General features: G+C 37.4%; 1 protein-coding gene across 18 annotated transcripts in view; it reads right to left on the reverse strand.

The window, feature by feature from the left end:
* Positions 1–19965, reverse strand: part of elB (zinc finger protein elbow B) — a 239354-nt gene that overhangs the window by 116452 nt on the left and 102937 nt on the right. The window contains exon 4 of one of the 18 annotated variants that reach the window (XM_073967618.1): positions 19048–19115. The exons of the other annotated variants lie outside the window; for them this stretch is intronic. Within the exon in view, the coding sequence (XP_073823719.1) occupies positions 19048–19113 (66 nt within the window). The 5' untranslated portion in view covers positions 19114–19115. The remainder of the gene's footprint in view (positions 1–19047; positions 19116–19965) is intronic. 18 annotated transcript variants of the gene reach the window in all.

Genomic DNA, 19965 nt, shown 5'->3' on the forward strand with positions numbered 1-19965 from the left:
TATTGATTTTGATGATGGTCGGATAATATTCAGGGGTCGGAATGGGCAAACACTTAGTTGGAGAAAGGTCAACGTTTTATTTCAAAGCCAATATCTCTGTTTCTTTAAGAGGTATATCTAAAGCAAAACCTGGCAAGGAAAATATCACCTTTACAACGATGTAAAGTGGGTTGTCGTAGGTGGTCAAATAGCAGAGATATGGCAATAGTCGATAATGCATCCCATTTTCCGATTTTTTTGTAATCACGCTACAGGTCGCAGTTTTGATCGGATCGTCGCGACATTTTGGGGGTTAATGGGGGTCCCAAAGAGAAAGAAGCCTACTGATTTTAATGATGGTCGGATAATATTCAGGGGTCGGAATGGGCAAAAACTTATTTGGAGAAAAGGTCTACGTTTTCTTTCAAAGCCAATATCTCTGTTTCTTTAAGAGGCAAGGAAAGTAGAAAATATCACCTTTGCAACAATGTAAAGTAGGTTGTCGTAGCTGCTCAAACAACAGAGATATCGCAATACTCGGTAATGCATCCCATTTTCCGATTTTTTTGTAATCACGCTACAGATCGCAATTTTGATCGGATCGTCACGAATTTTTTGGGAGTTGATGCGGGTCCCACAGAGGAAGAAGCCTATTTAGTTTGGTGATGGGCAAACCGAGATATTGCAAAATTCAGTAATATACCCAATTTTTCCATTTTTTATAATCACGCTAGAAGTTGGAATTTTGATCGTATAGTGACGAAATTTTTGGCGATAGGGAGAAGCCTATTGATTTTGGTGATAGTCTGATAATTTTTAGGGGTCGGAATGGGGAAAAACTCATTTGGAGACAAATTCAAAGTTTTATTCTTTGTGAATATATCGGCTTCTAGTATGGGTATTCCAACGGCAAAGCCTGTCAATGGAAGAAGAAAATATTACCTTTACATTGGTGTAAAGCAGATTGGCGAAGGTGGTCAAACAATGGAGATACCACAATAGTCGGTAATGCATCCAATTCTTCCATTTTTTGCAATCAAGCTACAGGTCGTAATTTTGATCGGATGGTCACGAACTGTTGGTTGCTTATGGGGGGTCCCAGAGAGAAAGAGGCATATTATGTTTGGTGGTAGTCGGATTATATTCCCTAAAAGAAATGTTTACTAGTGAAAAGCTTATGCACAGGGGTAGTGGTGTAGAGTATCACATGGTCGGCCCCGTCCCGACTATAGCCCTTGCTCACTTGTTCCTACATGACATTGGTATTCTTTCTATCGAACGCTAAGAATAATTTTTGTTAGAAAAATAGACCGAGGAATTATGGATTCAATTCAATTAGTTTTCTTTCGATTATAAAAATCCTCGAATCTAACTTCCTCATCGAATTTCAAAAGTCATCGCTACTACGGCTCTGGGAACACAATCTTAACTTAACATTCAAGATCAGAAATCATTGTGTCAGTTGAATCAACTGGAATAGCGATCGCTTTTCTTAAAAATGGCCAAATTTTTCGATATTAAAATTTAAATATTCGGTATTGAATAAAACATCATCTTCCGACATAAAAATGATTTGTGAGTAACCTTTTTTTGTATTGTACTTAAATAGAATAAACATTGTTTTAGTCATTAATAGGCAAAAGTTCATTTATACTTGCTACAGGAAATCATTTTTGAGAAAAAGTTGAAAATTCATAACCCTAATGTATATTCACAAATACATTACTCATACGTCACATCACTATAATTTACAATAATTCAATTGCACATATTGTACCCTCGTGCGTATACGTTATACAATCCTTATACGCAAACAATTGCCAACACTCATACGTCACATTGCCACAATCGTAACAAAAATCGATTGACACATTTGACACTTCACAAGAAATCAAATAATGGAAACCCATGTCGCAAAACGCATTTTCTTACTTTGATGTGTCAATCAAAACATTTTCGAACATGGGCAGGTGTTTATCAAACTGGCCACAAGTAGTGGTAACGACCTCTTTTTAGATGATCTAACCCAACAAGAATAACGACAACAATAGGGGTCCGTGACATTATTTGACATGTGACACCTAAAATACCAACAACAAAAAACAGCAACAACAGCAAAATAAGTGCTGACAAAAAACAACTGACACAATGAGAAATGTTGGGCAAAACGAAATATGAGACTTAAACAAGCATTTGCCACACGAAATGTTTGGGAAAACAAGCAAAAAATACAAAAATAATTTATATTATTTATGTTGTTGTCACTCTAGTGTTGGCAAAGTAGTTCGTTATGTTTTTTGCTGCCGAGCTGTTTTTTTCTTTCAAATTGGTTACATGTTTTTTGGTCATAAATAAAATGCCACACAGACACGCAGTCATAAATAAACATCAACGAAATAATTCATAGCAAACGAATGGAAAATGTTTGCAAAAACACACACACAGCAAACAACAAACGACAAACAAGCAAAACCAAGTCAAATACCCCCGAAACATGACTACCAGAAAAAAGTCACACTGCCACACATTTTACAGGTAGAAAAAAAAAAATAATTAATATATGTAGCTACAACACACAAATCAGTCCACAAAGTGTTAAATAAATTCTATGAAGTGAAATAATGTAACAGGGAGCCAACGGCACAAAAAAGCCAACCAACCAACAAAAATATTGTACAAATTAAACAGTTTTTGTTGTTGTTGTCTTTTGCAAAAAACGCAGGCAAAAACACCCAGCAGTTGCTGGGAAACTCATGCAGCAAATAAAAAACACAACACCCGGTTTATTTGGCATACAAGTTTGACAGTTGGCAACCTTGATGTGTTGACAAGTTTTTTGTATGGCTGTCACAGAACACAATGGCAAACATTTCTCTCTCGCTTTTTTGTTTAGTTTAGTAGAGGGAAAATACAAAACATGACACTTTTTGGGGGGGCATAGTTGACAGTTGGAAATGAACAGTTTTTGTTGTTTTTCCTCGAGAAAATTCACGAGCTTTGATAAAAGAATAAATATTTTGGAAATTATTTATATTTTGATTACATAAAGAAAAATTTTTGCTGTCATCAGATAAGGTTTAATTTGTACAATGGTTTTGTAGATTTCAAACTTATGTCAATAATTTGTGGTGGGGCAGTTTTCTGACCACTGGAAACACCTGATATGGCATCTATACTAAAGCATGGATCCATGTCCAAAATTTTTGGTAAAGAATTTGTTGACCACTGGAACCCTAAATGGCAAGATACAGTCAATTTAGAATGAAAATATGGAATCGGGGATCATACGAAACATGAATCTAAGTCCGCAATTATTGGTGGAAAAGTTGTAAGACCACTTCTAATCCTAAATGCCTAACTACGTCCGATTTGGGACAAAAAAGTTGACTAAACTTCAACGGCGGACGCTAAAATACCTTGATTTCGATGGCGATAATGTAATTATTTGGGTTCAGTTACCTTAAGTCATCTGTTATTATAAGCCAGGGTGGCGAATAACTTTAAAATTTAGGATAAAAAATGCTGGGTCAGTAAGGACCATTGGTTGCTGGTGGGAAGTCATCGGAGGGAGGTCATTACATCTGATAGGTGATTGGTAGATAGTCCGGCTTTAGACAGGCAGCTATGTTCAAAGGATGTAGGTAACAAGTAAAAAAGTGTCAGTCGGCTTTGCCGACAGAGATATACCCTCAGCCAATGTGAATTGAAATTATCATCTAAGACAGATCGAATTTATTTAGTTTCTTTTCAGAATTTTGTGGACCCCTTTGGACATTTGAACTTGCCGAAAAGAAAGTTTGGACAAAATATGACAAAAGTTTTTGACTAAATCGGTTGAACAGTTCGAGAGTTATCATGCTTTACGGCCGCTATGTATAGTTACATGGGGTTTTTTTACACTTCTCGGGCTGTTTTCTCAAGAAGTATGGACTTGCTTCTGAAAAAAACTTTTACCGTCGTAATGGAGGTACGACAGAAAGTTGCTTCAACAAAAATCAAAGTGTTTAGAGATACATTGAAAAATTAGGAGTCTACCGAAGTCCCACGCATCCAACCATTACACTACGTTTCACGGGTGGAAAAGTTTGGAGTTTCAATTAACTGATATAATTTCGCATATACATTTGTCTAATGAAGTGCGATATATATACTAGTTTCCAAGCTTTGCCTTCGTCTGCCACACAAACAACATCCTAATACACCTGAAGATCGGCTTTACCACCCGTGAAACGTAGTGTAATGGTTGGATGCGTGGGACTTCGGTAGACTCCTAATTTTTCAATGTATCTCTAAAGGCCTTACAGCTCAACTCGAAAGAGAATTAATTAAATATCACTATAAATGGCCTTCGCCTTAATAAGGCAAAAATAAAAAATAAAAAAAATCAAAGTGATTCGAGAGTCTTAAATTGAACTTATCCAAAATTTGTGTGGGAGGTACCCGAAGGAGTTGAGGAATATAGCCCATATTTGAATATAATCTATATATGGTAGATATATTAGGATGTGCAAGGTATAAACCAAATCGGTCCCTATCTTCCAGAGTTATCGTGCGCACAATTTTTCCGAACATTTTTGAACCTTTGTGGGGGAGGTTCCTGAAGGAGTGAAACGATATGGCTTATCTTCGAGTTTAAACTAAGTTTGGACAAAATATTATGAAGGCCAAATTTTGGATCGAATCGGCAGATCCGTTCTTGAGTTATCTTGCGCTCCAACCACTACACACGGCGTCATAGGGGTTTTTTGAACCTTTCAGGCTATTTTCTCAGGAGGTTTTGCCCCTGATGAAACTTGTACCGCCGTATGGGGGGCCGTGAATACAAGTTGTTACAACAAAAGTAAATACGATGCGAGAGCAGGTCCTACTGAACTTTTCCGAACTTTTGTGTGGGACGCACCCCAAGGCGTGGACTGATTGAGTCCATATTGGATCCTCATCTAAGTTTGGTAGAAATTTCACGATGTGTAAAGTATAGACCAAATCGGTTGCTCCCTTCAAGAGTTATCGTGCGCACAAATTTTCCTAACATTTTCGAACTTTTGTGGGGGAGGTACCTATAGGAGTAGACCGATATGGCCCGTCTTCGAACTTAAACTAAGTTTGGACAAAACATTGCGATAGCCAAATTTTGGATGAGGCATTTCGATGAGGCATATTTTGCCCGTATGAAAGTGTATATTAGGGATATAACTTTTTGCACTTTTTTGCAAATATCAAAAATACCACCACATAGCCGTGTAGAGCATGAAAAACTATTATGAAATACGGCGTCAATTTTTCTCTACCGCGAAAAAAGTTTCCGCACCAAATGCATTGAAGTTCTGTAATGCATTTTTTAATTTTAGCTGTTATGACAACATATTTTCTTTTCATTAAAATTTTTATTTTTTTGTAATCTAATTTAAAATCATTATCAAAGCGTTCTGGACCAATTTGTTCTAAAATCGCGCCATTTCGGACCATATTAGGATTTTTTGACACTATTGCAATTTTTGGTTTTTCTTTATAAACTCGTGAATTTTATGTTTATATTTTTTTAACCTATCGGACCAGGGAATATGGGGTCATTTGAAACGAATTCGCGAAAGTTACAGGCTGTTTTTTTTGACTTTGCCTGTGAGAATTTTATTTTTTCTACAAATATTTATTCAAACAAAGCAAATTTAAAATTTTAAGTAGAAAAAATGTCAAAAGGGTTTTAGTAATCACGGCCGGTGCGGGAACTTTTTTCACAGAATCGGTCTTAGAAACGCGTTTTCGTTATTAGGACAAAATTCCCCACATGGTACTGGTGTTGTATTTTTGTAGAAAACAAATACGATTCTCACAAGCAAAGTCAACAAAAACAGCCTGTAACTTTCGCGAATTCGTTTCAAATGACCCCATATTCCCTGGTCCGATAGGTTAAAAAAATATAAACATAAAATTCACGAGTTTATAAAGAAAAACCAAAAATTGCAATTGTGTCAAAAAATCCTAATCTGGTCCGAAATGGCGCGATTTGAGAAGAAATTGGTCCAGAACGCTTTGATAATGATTTTAAATTAGATTACAAAAAAATAAAAATTTTAATGAAAAGCAAATATGTTGTTATTACAGATAAAATTAAAAAATGCATTGCAGAACTTCAATGCATTTGGTGCGGAAACTTTTTTCGCGATAGAGAAAAATTGACTCCGTTTTTCATAATAGTTTTCCGTGCTCTACACGGCTATGTGGTGGTATTTTTTTGGTTATAGCCCTAGTGTATATACCCTTTCTAGCCTAAAGGCTGAGGGTATAAAAACGCGCGATTTTTTTCAACAATATTTTCACAATTAAAGAAAATAAAAAGTTTTTGTAGACATATCCAAATATTTTCTGAAAAACGGAAAGCACCGCAGGCGAAAATATTTTTGAAAAAAAAAAAATCGCGCGATTGTTAACAAAATATTTTCACAATTAAAGAAGATAAAAAGTTTTTGTAAAACTATTCAAATACTTTCTGAAAAACGAGAAGCGCCGCAGGCGAAAATATTTTGGAAAAAATAGCGTGATTTTTTACAAAACTATTTTCACAATTTAAGAAGATAAAAAGTTTTTGTAAAAATATTCATGGTAAAACTTCTCCGAACTGCTACTTACACAATTTCTGGCATAATATCGTTTTTAAATAATTTTTATGAAATAAGGAGGATATTGTGGATACTTCGGCGTTGGTTGGCACTTAGGCCTACTCAAATGTATAATTCCGCTTATATTCTAACTTTTACTCTAAAATTTACAAAAAAAAAAAAAATTAACTATAAATTTCAAACTTAGGCAAAGAAATAATTTTGAAATTAAGAAAAAAATCGTTTGGAGTTATGTCCGTGGGGGTTATGTCCGGGCACCTTGTAATATATCGAAGATATAGGCCATCGATCCACTTTTTAAGGTACCACTCGCACAAAAGTTCAACATTTGTATCTAAAATATTTATTCTCGCAGGGAGTGACCAAACTTGCACGTCGTAATATTTCCTCCAAACAAAGGTTAGCTTCGAATATAGACTATGTTGGACGAAGACGTGCTTCGAATGTAAAAATTTTCAAAATGTTTGCCTGTGCAGTCGGATCGGCATGAAACGTTTGCGACATGTTGTGCTCGTGAGCCCTTAAATGACAGCACATTTTTTCAGGGGCAAGTTCATAGTTCCTGTGATAATGTCCCAAAAGCTCTAAATAGCCCTGCCGGCATCAACTCAACCCAACCTTCGGGCATTATAATATCTCATTTACACTTAAATCATGTCCGAATATAGATTCCATCGGTCCACTCCTTCGTGTATCTCCCACACAAAATTGTTTGCAGATGTGCTTGTTAGCGATATGTTTAGTGTCGTTTTGAAATTCCTACAGTATAAATTGTATCGAGGTTAATCCATACTGCTAAGGCCATATCGATCAGTTAATCGACCCAAACCTGTGGAATTATGTTATGTAGCCACTAATCGAATACATTGATTTCCGTAAGTTTAGTTCTACCGGCTGATTGATGTGGCGTTATGGCTATGTCGTGATTAATTCTACCTTAAGATATATCCCTAAAGCTGTAAAAAACTTACAATCACCAACTAAGGCTCTTAAAAGGAGTCCTCGATTTGGTCCAATTTTTGCACATTGTAATCTTTTTTGCATGGAGGGTATAATTAGATTTTTTCTGTTTTTAAGGCACTGAAATATTCAGGATAAAATACTGAGTTGATCTAACGATGTCCGCCTCTTCATCTGGGCTATATCCGCCCTCAGCACCTCCCGATTTTGAGTATTCTGAGCATATAAGTTAAATGTTTTGACCGGACTTGCTGTAATTTGACATTTCAGGTTCCCAGTAATCGCAAAACATCACCATAGGTGCAGATTTTGGTAAGGCCCCACATAACAGTACATCCCGATTTTTAGGTATTTGACCAAACTACCTGTTACTTCATATTAGAGACTCCCAGTGGTCACAAAACTTCTCCATCAAGGATTGTCAACTTAGGTCCATGTTTTGGATATTAACTACATATTTTGAAGTCGCCTGCAGTCACTTAACTTCTTCACTAAATGTTTTAATTTCAAACCCATGTTTTGGAATACCCATGTGATATAACCCGCATATTACGGTACCTCCCGATTTTTGTTATTTTAAGGATTTTGGCTAATTTTTTGGTCCATTATTGAACTTTTGAGTTTCCATGCAAACATAAAACTTCCCCACCAAAAATTGTCTACATAGATTCATGTTTTAATTAAGGCCCCATATTACAATACCTCCCTATTTAACACAATTTTTTTAACTGAACTTCCTGTAATTTGACATTTAAGATTCTCTGCAGTCAGGAAACTTTCCAATCAAAAATTGTCAGCATTGGTCCATGTTTTGATATAAGTCCCACATTACGATACCTCCCGATTTTAGGTATTTGGAAGATTTTAGCTAAATTTTTTGGCCGAACTACTTGTTATTCGACTTTTGCGGAGTCACCAAACTTCTTCGCAAATAAATTTCAACATGAGCCAATGCTTAAGAAGAGCCCGCATGTAATGATCCCTCGTGATTTTAGGTATTTTGAGGAATTTAGCTAAATTTGTTGGCCGGGGATATACAAATAAGAGCTTATCGAATTATTACTTGTCACTTGTTCAATTTATCTTCTACGTTGTAGATGCAGGGTTGGTTTCGACCAGTAAATGAGTGAAATGAACGTTCAGACTTCTGCTATAGACTTTTGCACTACCAGTTTCAGTCATGTATTAGTTCTCACTTTTTTTCGCTACATTGGTAGCTACATGGAAATATTCACAATCAAAATTTGATATATGGATCCTGTTGATCACAACTTTATCTATGTGATTTGAGACTAATTTATTTGACTTTTCAAAATTCTTTGGATTTTCAAAGAAACTATCAGTGCGTATGAGTAATGACGTTAGTAATACGACGAAGTGTCCTTACTATTTATTTAACGTAAAATTATTTCATGATAAAAAACTTGAAAAAAAATTCCTTTAGATATCACTGTAAATGAAGAACTACTTTGTATCTTGAAGATTTTAATATCCACATTCCCTTCCCCACCCTATTCTCGTATGTCAAAAATAAATAACATTTCATATTCAATATCTCAACACTTAAACGCCATTCTTTTTGTCTTGGAGATTTGTGTCGGCATCTTTCGACATTGTCTGCCACATTTGCCATTGAAACAATCATCAACAAGAGATCTGCGCTGATAAATTCCACACTAAAAGATGAATAATTGTAATGTTAACATCTTCATGTGTCAGGCGGCATCTTTATCAAGTATTTTTTGTTGTTGATGATTGTTTCGTATTTTATTGTTGGCGACTGACAATGTTGCGGCAAAAACGATTTGATTGCTTTCAGGATTAAAAATGTTTTGCATATTCATGGCAAACCAAAAACAGATGCTCAGCGAAAAACTGAGGCCAGGAAGGAATTGCTACAAGATAATGAATGAAAGAGTGGGTGAATGAAGTCAACGGAATAACAGCATACAACATGCAGCCAGAAGAGTAAGAGAGAAATGTACTATGAGCCCAGCATGCAATGAGATCAAACCGTAGAGTAAGTAACCAAGCAATCTTAAGGTTTGCATTTGTAGAGTTGTAGGGTTGGATTTTTGCTTTTGCTGCTGCCGCTTAAGATGGTTGGTTAAGATGGTTGCCGTCAATTTTTAGCTGCATGGCTGGCTGGCTGCCTGACTTTACTTGTATTTCTGACCTGACACAATGCCACTCTAGCTGGTTGGCTGGCTGGTTCACTGTTGTTGGCATGCTGAATATTTGGTTGTGTAGTATTTATTTTTATTTAGTTCATGCCGTTTTAAAGCTGTCAAGTTTTGTCGGGTTTTAAGTCATGCCACAAAAATGTTCGTTCATGCCATCTCAGCAGCACGGCTTGTTGTCGTCGCTGTCTTCGTTCAGTATTCACTTCAGTCTCAGTTTAGATCATCATTTCAGTCGTTTCAGCTTAGTTCAGCAATACTTTGAATCTTTGTTTTTCTTTTTTTTTCTGCTTGTTTCAGCTACATTAAATTGTACATGATTTGAAAGCAATAACAACAACAACACCAATAACTACCGCATTAAAATCATCTGTAGAAGAACAATAACTAGAGTTAGTAAAATAAACTTTGCTGGATGAAAAACGGCACAGAAGTAGTGGAAAATGTAGAAATAAATAAAAGCCGAATAAAGATAGGAACGTCTTTAGGTCTTGTCTTGTTGTCTGTCATTTTGCATAATAAAATACACACAGACCATAAGTCAGTCGTCGTCTGTTGAGAATGAAGTCTGTTACAGGCGGCAAGCAACATTTGTGTTATAGAGAAATGAAGGATTGACATGGCACAGAAGACAGAAAAAAAACACACGAAGCTCCTTACAGTGGTTACTGCAAACAAACAAAAATAAATAAATTTTGGTAGTTGGCGAAGGCGAATAGGAAATACCCAACAACGGTAAAATAACCAAAACACAGCGGATACTCTTAGCCTAAAAAAACTTGGCACATCAAGGAGTGATTCCCCTGCAGTTGTGTAGGGTATCACCTCCACTAAACAATACTCCCAATCATCATCCCACAAAACCATTTCCAACTGTAAATATTTGCTTCAAGAAATGAAAAAAACCCAACGTCACCAACAACAACACAAAAAAGCACGACATGACCAACAGCAGCACTAACATCAACGTCTGGTGTCAGCAGCAACAACATTAAAATTGCTTCCAAATGGAAGTGTTAAAAGATTTTTTCACTTTGATAGCATTGAAAATGAACGGAATAAAATTTAAGCATACCGACAACACCACGTACAACAACAGCAACACCAAAAGAATGACCAACATTTGGCAGTGTTGAAAAAAAACACAACAATAACAACATATAAAATGCCTGAAAATAAGGCGTTTAGACTAAAACCACATTGGAGCAAAAAAAAAAAAATGGAAAAAGAATGCAACACGACACCTTGCAACAACGTGTTAGATTACTCACTTAAGATAAATGCCACAAAAGGTGCAATGAATAAAATAACCAGCCAACCTACAATAAGACAGGAAACATATTTACACACATACATGTAAATAAAATAACAGAGGTTGGCTACCATATGGCACAAAGAGACAAACTGTGGCCCATAAGGGTTAATAGAGGAGAGAACGGTTGAACACCTCCTCTGCTCCTGTCATTCACAAATGCGATGAAGATTGAAAACTTTAGGAATGTGGTGTGTATTTTGAAGAACTGAACTTCTGACGCTCTTACGACCTTAACGACAACTGCAAAACAGAAGTCTTCGCAGTGCTGAAAGTCATTGTATATATGGATAACTAGGCTGTTCAAAAGGCGTTAGGATCCTTCACTATTAAATCTAAGACTGTTCAAAGCTGAATTTTCACTGCCTTCGGGTGAAGGACTGTGTCAAGCCACCGGTACGCTACTTCCTCAACAAACTCTGTAAGCTCTACGCGGAGAAAGCCGTGAGAATTTTAGAAAACATACTTGGTTATGATGTATCGAAGTAGATTTGGCCATCAGCGTAGAATTGCGTCCCTTCTCTCAGTACGTACATAAATCACAATCGCTTTAAAAGCTATCATTAGACACTGTTACATTAGATCTATGCCAAGTGGTAGAACAACAACATTGAGTATTTCAGGCTATATGAGAATGTTCTCTTTTCAGGATAAACACAATGGACCGCTGGTCTCCGAGTGAAATGGCTGTCGAAAAGTCAACGGCAGCAGCGAATTTTAAAACCCAACTCTAAATCAGGTATGCCTAGAGTAACTTTAGCCCCTCAATATCTGAAGGATGTACGAACTTGTACTGAAACCTCCTGCAAAAACGGAAAATATACTTTCGACTGATGTAGGCGTAGATGCCTTGGCCAGTTCGTCACAATGTCATGCACCAGAGTTACTCGTAGGAATCTTCGAGGCTGCACCCTGCTTTATTTGCCTGATATTAGTTAGATTTTGGGGTACAATAACTGTCTGGTGCTAGTGAACTTCAAAGATCATCATGAGCTTTGGAATTGCTTCCAGGCAATGACCAGAGGGGTACAGCACAGGCTGAACACATTTATATCTCCACACGGTGAACCAAAAAGCTCATACGAGAATAAGAACAGATTGTTACAGCTCGGCAGATACGAGTATCATCCTTGTTGCACCAGGTCTGCTAAATGACGTGCCCTGGCAACCCGCCATTTTCCTTGGCTCATCGTTTCCTTTAACAGACCACCCGACTTCATAACCTTTGACAGCCTTACTTGTCTAAACCATGGAAAAACGTCTTGGAACGATTTCAAAGAATTTACATACCAACACTTGAGAAGGCTGCATATTCCCTCAGATTTTCGGGAAACTGAGATAAACTTCATAACCCTTAGTAATGTTGGCGACATTTTCTGAGTATTTCAGCAATGTCTTAAGACACGCCGTTCGGACTCGGCGTTAAACAGTAGGTCCCATATCATTGAGCTAAAGATGAATCGGGGTGCACTCATTGATATGAGAGAAGTCTCCCTTATCCCGTATGGGATGTTGTGGAATTTTTTCTTTATTGAGAGAATTTCATTACAGCTGCACCTCGACAGAATTGTCGCTCCCGGTTTGATAGATGACGTGTTTGGTAACCCGCCATTTTCCTTGGCTCAGGCAATCTTCCTATCATTGCCTCCGTTAATAGACCACCCGACCTTTGTCCTCCTAACTTTTCTGAACCATGGAAAAGCGTATTTGTAAGAGTTCAAAGATTTTACGAAGCAACACTTCTAAGGGCTGTATATTCCTTCAGATCCTCGGGTAGCTTAGAGTAGCCGCTCACTACATTCCGTTTGGTCGAATACCCGAAATTAGGCCAAATTGTCTAGCAGAGGCGCCGGGACTAGAAAATAAGCGTGATGAGCATCATTGTAGGAACCCTGAAGACTCAATAGTCCTATCTATTTACTCCAGAAGTCAATAGGATATTAGGCGTACAATAGGCCAGCCTTAGATAGGCTTTGCGGCAGCAGTGTGGTATGCAAACTTTAGTAGGTGCAAAAGCACAAAAAGATATTGTCAATGCAGCACCTATTTGGGTATAATGGCCATAAGGGCCCTTGCCGCAATCTTGTGGATAGGCTTCTCGCACCCTGGCACGTCAGAGAGACCCTCATTACACTGTGCAACATTTTTAAGGTGATATTGTGCAAACAATTCGAACTGAGGATTTTTTGAAAGTACAGACACAAAAGATAAGAAACCCTAGATGGGTTTTGTTGTGTCAGATGCAGCTCGGATTTTATGGCTCCATCTAAACATGGTTAAATATTGAGTTTTTAAAGAAATTCGGGGCTATATCTCTGAAACCAATGCGAATCTTCTTCTGACCTCTGAAGCAACTTTGTAGATAAGGACAAGAATAAAATATTTGGAGAAATAATGAACTCGAAAAAAACTACATTTATTGCCTCAAATTTCAAAATATGTGCAAAAATTCCACAATTTTTATATACTTCGCACCGTATCTCCAAAACCGTTAATTTTTTCTGAATATTTTCTTTTGGAAAAATATTCCCTGGAATGTAATACACAACCCTTCGGAACATGTCATTGTTGCAGAATGGCCTTATGTCGTTGTTTTCAGTACCTTTTTCTACAGCGATTTAATAAATATGTCAATAATGCACAGTGGATCCACTTGTATGGAGAAAGTGGCCAAAAATATTTCCCGTGTAAATATCAAACCAATGCACTGGTTACAGCTTTGTGCTGCTGCGAAGAGTGTTTTAAGAAACCACGAGCGTAACATTATCCCCCCTTTCCCCTCTGGAGGGGGTATACGGTAAGAATTGTTTTATGCTGTTAATACAAAATGACATGAACTAAGGTCCCGATTATCTTATGATGCAAAAATAGGCTTGGGGAAACAAAACAATATATTAATATTAATATATATCTTATAGCGTTCTTCCTGGAAGGCACGTACCACCAACGTAAGACAAATTTGGAAGAAGATTTCTTCATCTTGCCACTGATACCAATTATGTTAATGTACGTGGTCAGATAACAGAGTTATACGCTAATATATCCATAGAAACCCTATTCTAGGGCAGCTTTAGTCAGCGGCCCTATATTTATAGTCTGGCACTAGATGGCAGCTGATTTTAATACTGAATAATCTTAAACCCATGAGTTACTTTGGAAAATTATTCCCGAGGTGGGCACTGGTGGGCATCATGACTAAAACCTTAGGTCAAATTTAAGTATATGATCGAATTGGCATTACAAAATACACTAAGAAAATATGCAGCTAACTAGAATTCCACAACACGCTAAAGCACTATTTTTTAACGAAAATTAAGCTATTACCTCCTCCTTCTAATTCCACTATAATATTTTGCTATACGTATTAATTTCCCTATATTTTGAATATATTTACTTGCACTTAAAATATAGGTTGTACTCACAACAAAATATATTAGTCAAATATTCCGACTTTTGAAGCTATTCTTAAGAAGATCGCGTTCGAATGAAACAAAAATTAGTATATTTTTAAAAAGGTCCATATCATAGCTGTCATAGTTGCCAGATGGTGTGCCAAAATTTTGACATTCATTTTTTTATTTTTGGCCAATGGGTGGATCCACTGTGTAATGTGGTGAAAACTGAAATGCGAGAACAAACGGTTGGTGTGAACTGTGTTTGAAATACGTGTTGTAAAAGATATGATGCAAAATACCACTGAAACAACATGAAGTAAGCATTTTAGAGTTTCAGAATGTTCTGAAGAATTGTTGAGAACTTTATTTGGAAGATTTTTGCGAAAGGTTGCTTGGTTCAACTCCCAGTAGTTTAGCTGATACTGAACAGGATTTCAACAATTATGTACAATTTTGTATATTTTATAGATTTTGATGCCTTAGATGGAGTTTTTCTTATGTGGTCTGTTCAAAAGATTATTATACTAGTTTAGGGCTACAATATTGCCAAGGAGAGCAAACCCAAATTCCTAATCGTTTCTGAGATAAAGGCCCGATAAATACAAAAAAAACTGTAGTTTTAGCCCGGTTTGATGAAACCATAAAATCCGAAATGGATCTGCCAAGACAAACCTCTACTAGGGTTTTTGTAGTCTCAATATGTACTTTCAAAAAATGCATATTAGAAGTTGTTTGCGTTTTCGGTGTTGCATAGTGTAATTGCAGAAGGTATCTGTATGAAATTCCCAATATCCATGAACTTTGGACATATTAATCTAATTGGAGACGAATTAACAGATGAACTAGATAACTCGATCGATTTACCAATGATTATCTTAGGCCAGCTATGTGCTGTAACATCGCCAAACTTGGTGGGATGTAGTTTAGAAAGATTGAAACAAGATTGAAAGTGGAGTCTGCGACTGTAGAATTTGTGGGGATTCAGAAGATATAGATAAGGTCAGTCTTTACTTTTCAGGTGTACCTTGGTCTCTCATCTGCATTTCAGACTCAGTATTTGATATACGTGTGGTAGAAGGAAATAATATTACATGAGAATTTTATAGATGCTGATATCTTTACCTTATCTAGGTAGTGGACACCCTGACGTATAACTGATGTCAACATTTATACGCCAACCTGTACCCACACGTTTATGAATTGACCCACAGCATCTTAACTGATTTGCGAGTTTCGTTGCACTTTATTATACCGATACGGTTTGCTTAATTTGGTTTGGCCTTCCCTGTATTTTGCCTACCAAAAAGAAGCAATAAAATCCCCCATAAATATTACCCACACTCATACCTACACATTGTAGTTTTTTTTCTTATTTTGTACCCCGTTTACGTCAAAATCGTATACTGATATAATGACGTCTTGTAAAACGTTAATTTAAATTGCAAATGCAGTTGTAAAATGCCAGTGGGAAGAAATATATCAACGTTGATATCCAACAGGGGCGACAGCAACAGCAAATAATGGGTGATGGCCATTAGCAGTGACACATTATAACAAAGTGGTACCAAACAGTTTTTTTTGAAATTCCTTTTCTATGATCCCTTTTTGGCATTTATCGACCGGAGACAAAAGATGCTTCCGATAGAGAGACGACCTTAAGCTCGTCTATAAAGACGAGACCTTCAGCTCGTCTATAAAGACGAGACCTTCAGCTCGTCTATAAAGACGAGACCTATAAAGACGACCTAAAGCTCGTCTATAAAGACGACCTAAAGCTCGTCTATAAAGACGACCTAAAGCTCGTCTATAAAGACGACCTAAAGCTCGTCTATAAAGACGACCTAAAGCTCGTCTATAAAGACGACCTAAAGCTCGTCTATAAAGACGACCTAAAGCTCGTCTATAAAGACGACCTAAAGCTCGTCTATAAAGACGACCTAAAGCTCGTCTATAAAGACGACCTAAAGCTCGTCTATAAAGACGACCTAAAGCTCGTCTATAAAGACGACCTAAAGCTCGTCTATAAAGACGACCTAAAGCTCGTCTATAAAGACGACCTAAAGCTCGTCTATAAAGACGACCTAAAGCTCGTCTATAAAGACGACCTATATCTCGTCTATAAAGACGACCTAAAGCTCGTTTATAAAGACGACCTAAATCTCGTCTATAAAGACGAGACCTTCAGCTCGTCTATAAAAACGAGACCTTCAGCTCGTCTATAAAGACGAGACCTTCAGCTCGTCTATAAAGACGAGACCTTCAGCTCGTCTATAAAGACGAGACCTTCAGCTCGTCTATAAAGACGAGACCTTCAGCTCGTCTATAAAGACGAGACCTTCAGCTCGTCTATAAAGACGACCTTCAGCTCGTCTATAAAGACGTCATTCGGCTCGTCTATAAAGACGACCTTCAGCTCGTCTATAAAGACGTCATTCGGCTCGTCTATAAAGACGACCTTCAGCTCGTCTAATAAAGACGACCTTCAGCTCGTCTATAAAGACGAGACCTTCATCTCGTCTATAATGACGAGACCTTCAGCACGTCTACAAAGACGAGACCTTCAGCTCGTCTATAATGACGAGACCTTCAGCACGTCTACAAAGACGAGACCTTCAGCTCGTCTATAAAGACGAGACCTTCAGCTCGTCTATAAAGACGAGACCTTCAGCTCGTCTATAAAGACGACCTTCAGCTCGTCTATAAAGACGTCATTCGGCTCGTCTATAAAGACGACCTTCAGCTCGTCTATAAAGACGTCATTCGGCTCGTCTATAAAGACGACCTTCAGCTCGTCTATAAATACGACCTTCAGCTCGTCTATAAAGACTCACTTCTGCTCGTCTATAAAGACTCACTTCTATAAAGACGACCTTCAGCTCGTCTATAAAGACGACCTTCAGCTCGTCTATAAAGACGACCTTCAGCTCGTCTATAAAGACGACCTTCAGCTCGTCTATAAAGACGACCTTCAGCTCGTCTATAAAGACGACCTTCAGCTCGTCTATAAAGACGACCTTCAGCTCGTCTATAAAGACGACCTTCAGCTCGTCTATAAAGACGACCTTCAGCTCGTCTATAAAGACGACCTTCAGCTCGTCTATAAAGACGACCTTCAGCTCGTCTATAAAGACGACCTTCAGCTCGTCTATAAAGACGACCTTCAGCTCGTCTATAAAGACGACCTTCAGCTCGTCTATAAAGACGACCTTCAGCTCGTCTATAAAGACGACCTTCAGCTCGTCTATAAAGACGACCTTCAGCTCGTCTATAAAGACGACCTTCAGCTCGTCTATAAAGACGACCTTCAGCTCGTCTATAAAGACGACCTTCAGCTCGTCTATAAAGACGACCTTCAGCTCGTCTATAAAGACGACCTTCAGCTCGTCTATAAAGACGACCTTCAGCTCGTCTATAAAGACGACCTTCAGCTCGTCTATAAAGACGACCTTCAGCTCGTCTATAAAGACGACCTTCAGCTCGTCTATAAAGAATACCTTCAGCTTTTCTATAAAAACTCCTTTCAACTCGTCTATAGATACTTCCTGCAGCTCATCTATAAAGATTACCTCTAGCTGCTCTATAATGACTCCCTACAGCTCGTCTATAAAGTTTGCCTCCAGCTCCTCTATAAAGACTCCCTCGTCTATAAGACTCCATTCAGCTCGTCTATAAAGACTCCCTTCAGCTCTTCCATAAAGACTCACTTCTGCTCGTCCATAAAGATTTCCTCCAGTTCGTCTATTAATACTCCCCACTGCTTTTCTATAAAGACTTCTTTATCTAGTCTCTATGTATAGACTCTCATCAGCTCTCATTCTATAAAGCATTGTCTTTTTATTAAAAAATCGTGTTATTTAGTTTGTAATGGTTTACAAATACAATCCAACAACTAACCATAATGGATGCCCTCAAAAAGTAGACAGCTGTGACAAAATAAAGTTGCTGGCACCGCTTCCAACAACCCATGAAAAACACCAAAAGTGCACCACGAAAACCCCTCTAAAACTTAACACAAATTGCTTTAATTTTTCTTCTATCTCTCTTTTTCCCTCGTGACAATACTTTAAATTGCCAAAGCCAGCCAAACTCTTTTATCATTTGTTGGCCCATTGTTGAATTGTTTATGTATATTTGTGCAACAGCAGCCACTCGTTGCCGTTGTTGTTAATGTTTGTTGGTGATGCCCTTTAGCCATCATCATCAGTAGTAGTTGTTGCCGTCGCCGCTATTGTGCATTGTCACTCCTTGTGCTTAGATATTTCAAAGTGATAAATGGCCAAGGAAGTTTCCTCGTTTCTTTTTTTCGAGTTTTTGCATTTATTCCACCAGTTGTTGTTGTTGGTTTGGTAGTTTGTTTTGTTGTTGCTCACCAAAGTGCTTAAGGGTGTCGACAAAGGCAGGCGACAGGTTTCATTTTATAGTCATTTTTGTTGTTGTTGTTGTTTCCCTTGTTGTCTTGTGGAATTGTTTGGCAAAAATAAATTAGTTTTTCTTACTTTTCCAGTTGTTATTGTGACGGCGATAATGTTAATGTTATTGCACAAAAGTTGTTGTCAACGAAAAATTCATCTTTGCTGCAAGTGGGAAAAAGTTTCCATACTTACAGTTGTTATTGTTTCTTGTTGTATTGATTTGTTTTTAGTCGGTGGAAAATGCAATAAGAAATACATACCTGTAAAGAGATGGAAAGAAAGGAAGTGGATTAGTAAAAACCTATAATATATGTCTGAAATTTCAAAATAAAAAACTATTCAGATATGTATCCAGGTCGTAAACAAACTTCTGATCCAAGAGTCTTGGGACTAAAAGGAAGCTAGTAAATAAAAACTAACCCGGCTGGAGGATATTGAGAAAATGTTTAAATAGCAGGTTCATCTTACTTCCCATATACTCAGACATATAGCTGCTGTTTATTTTATCGCTACTTTACGAATATTAGAACAGAGCTTGTAGAGAATATTTTTATAAAAATAAGGTTCAATAAATTAAACCTTAAACCTTGTAGAGAATTTTCATAAAAAAAATGTCCCCAACATTGTCAAGTTCCACTACTCAGGTTACCTGTCTATAATCCTATATTTAGAAAGAACCCGAGGATCCTCAATTCCTTATCTTTACAGATAGCGAAATAATCACAACACAGTAAAATACCATACCATATTTACTACCTTTTAGTACTTTTCGTACCCTTGCAGATCGAATTTCGAAAAACTCAACCTTATCTCACCCCTACACACCAACCGTCGCTCACTCACTTATCACTAAGCTCTTTTATATAATAAACAACACACAAACATTGTTCCACAACATCCCATACGGGACAAGGGAGACTTCTCTCATATCAATGAGTGCACCCCGATTCATATTTAGCTCAATGATATGGGACCTACTATTTATCGCCGAGTCCGAACGGCGTGTCTTAAGACACCACTTATGGAGAAGTTTTTCAAGGCTGAAATACTCAGGAAATGTCGCCAACATTACTGAGGGGTATTTTGCCACCGTTGAAAAATGTTTGATGT

This window comes from Musca autumnalis, unplaced genomic scaffold (genome assembly GCF_047663935.1).
Source record: "Musca autumnalis isolate F117 unplaced genomic scaffold, ASM4766393v1 scaffold_2, whole genome shotgun sequence".
NCBI classification, from domain to species: Eukaryota; Metazoa; Arthropoda; class Insecta; order Diptera; family Muscidae; genus Musca; species Musca autumnalis.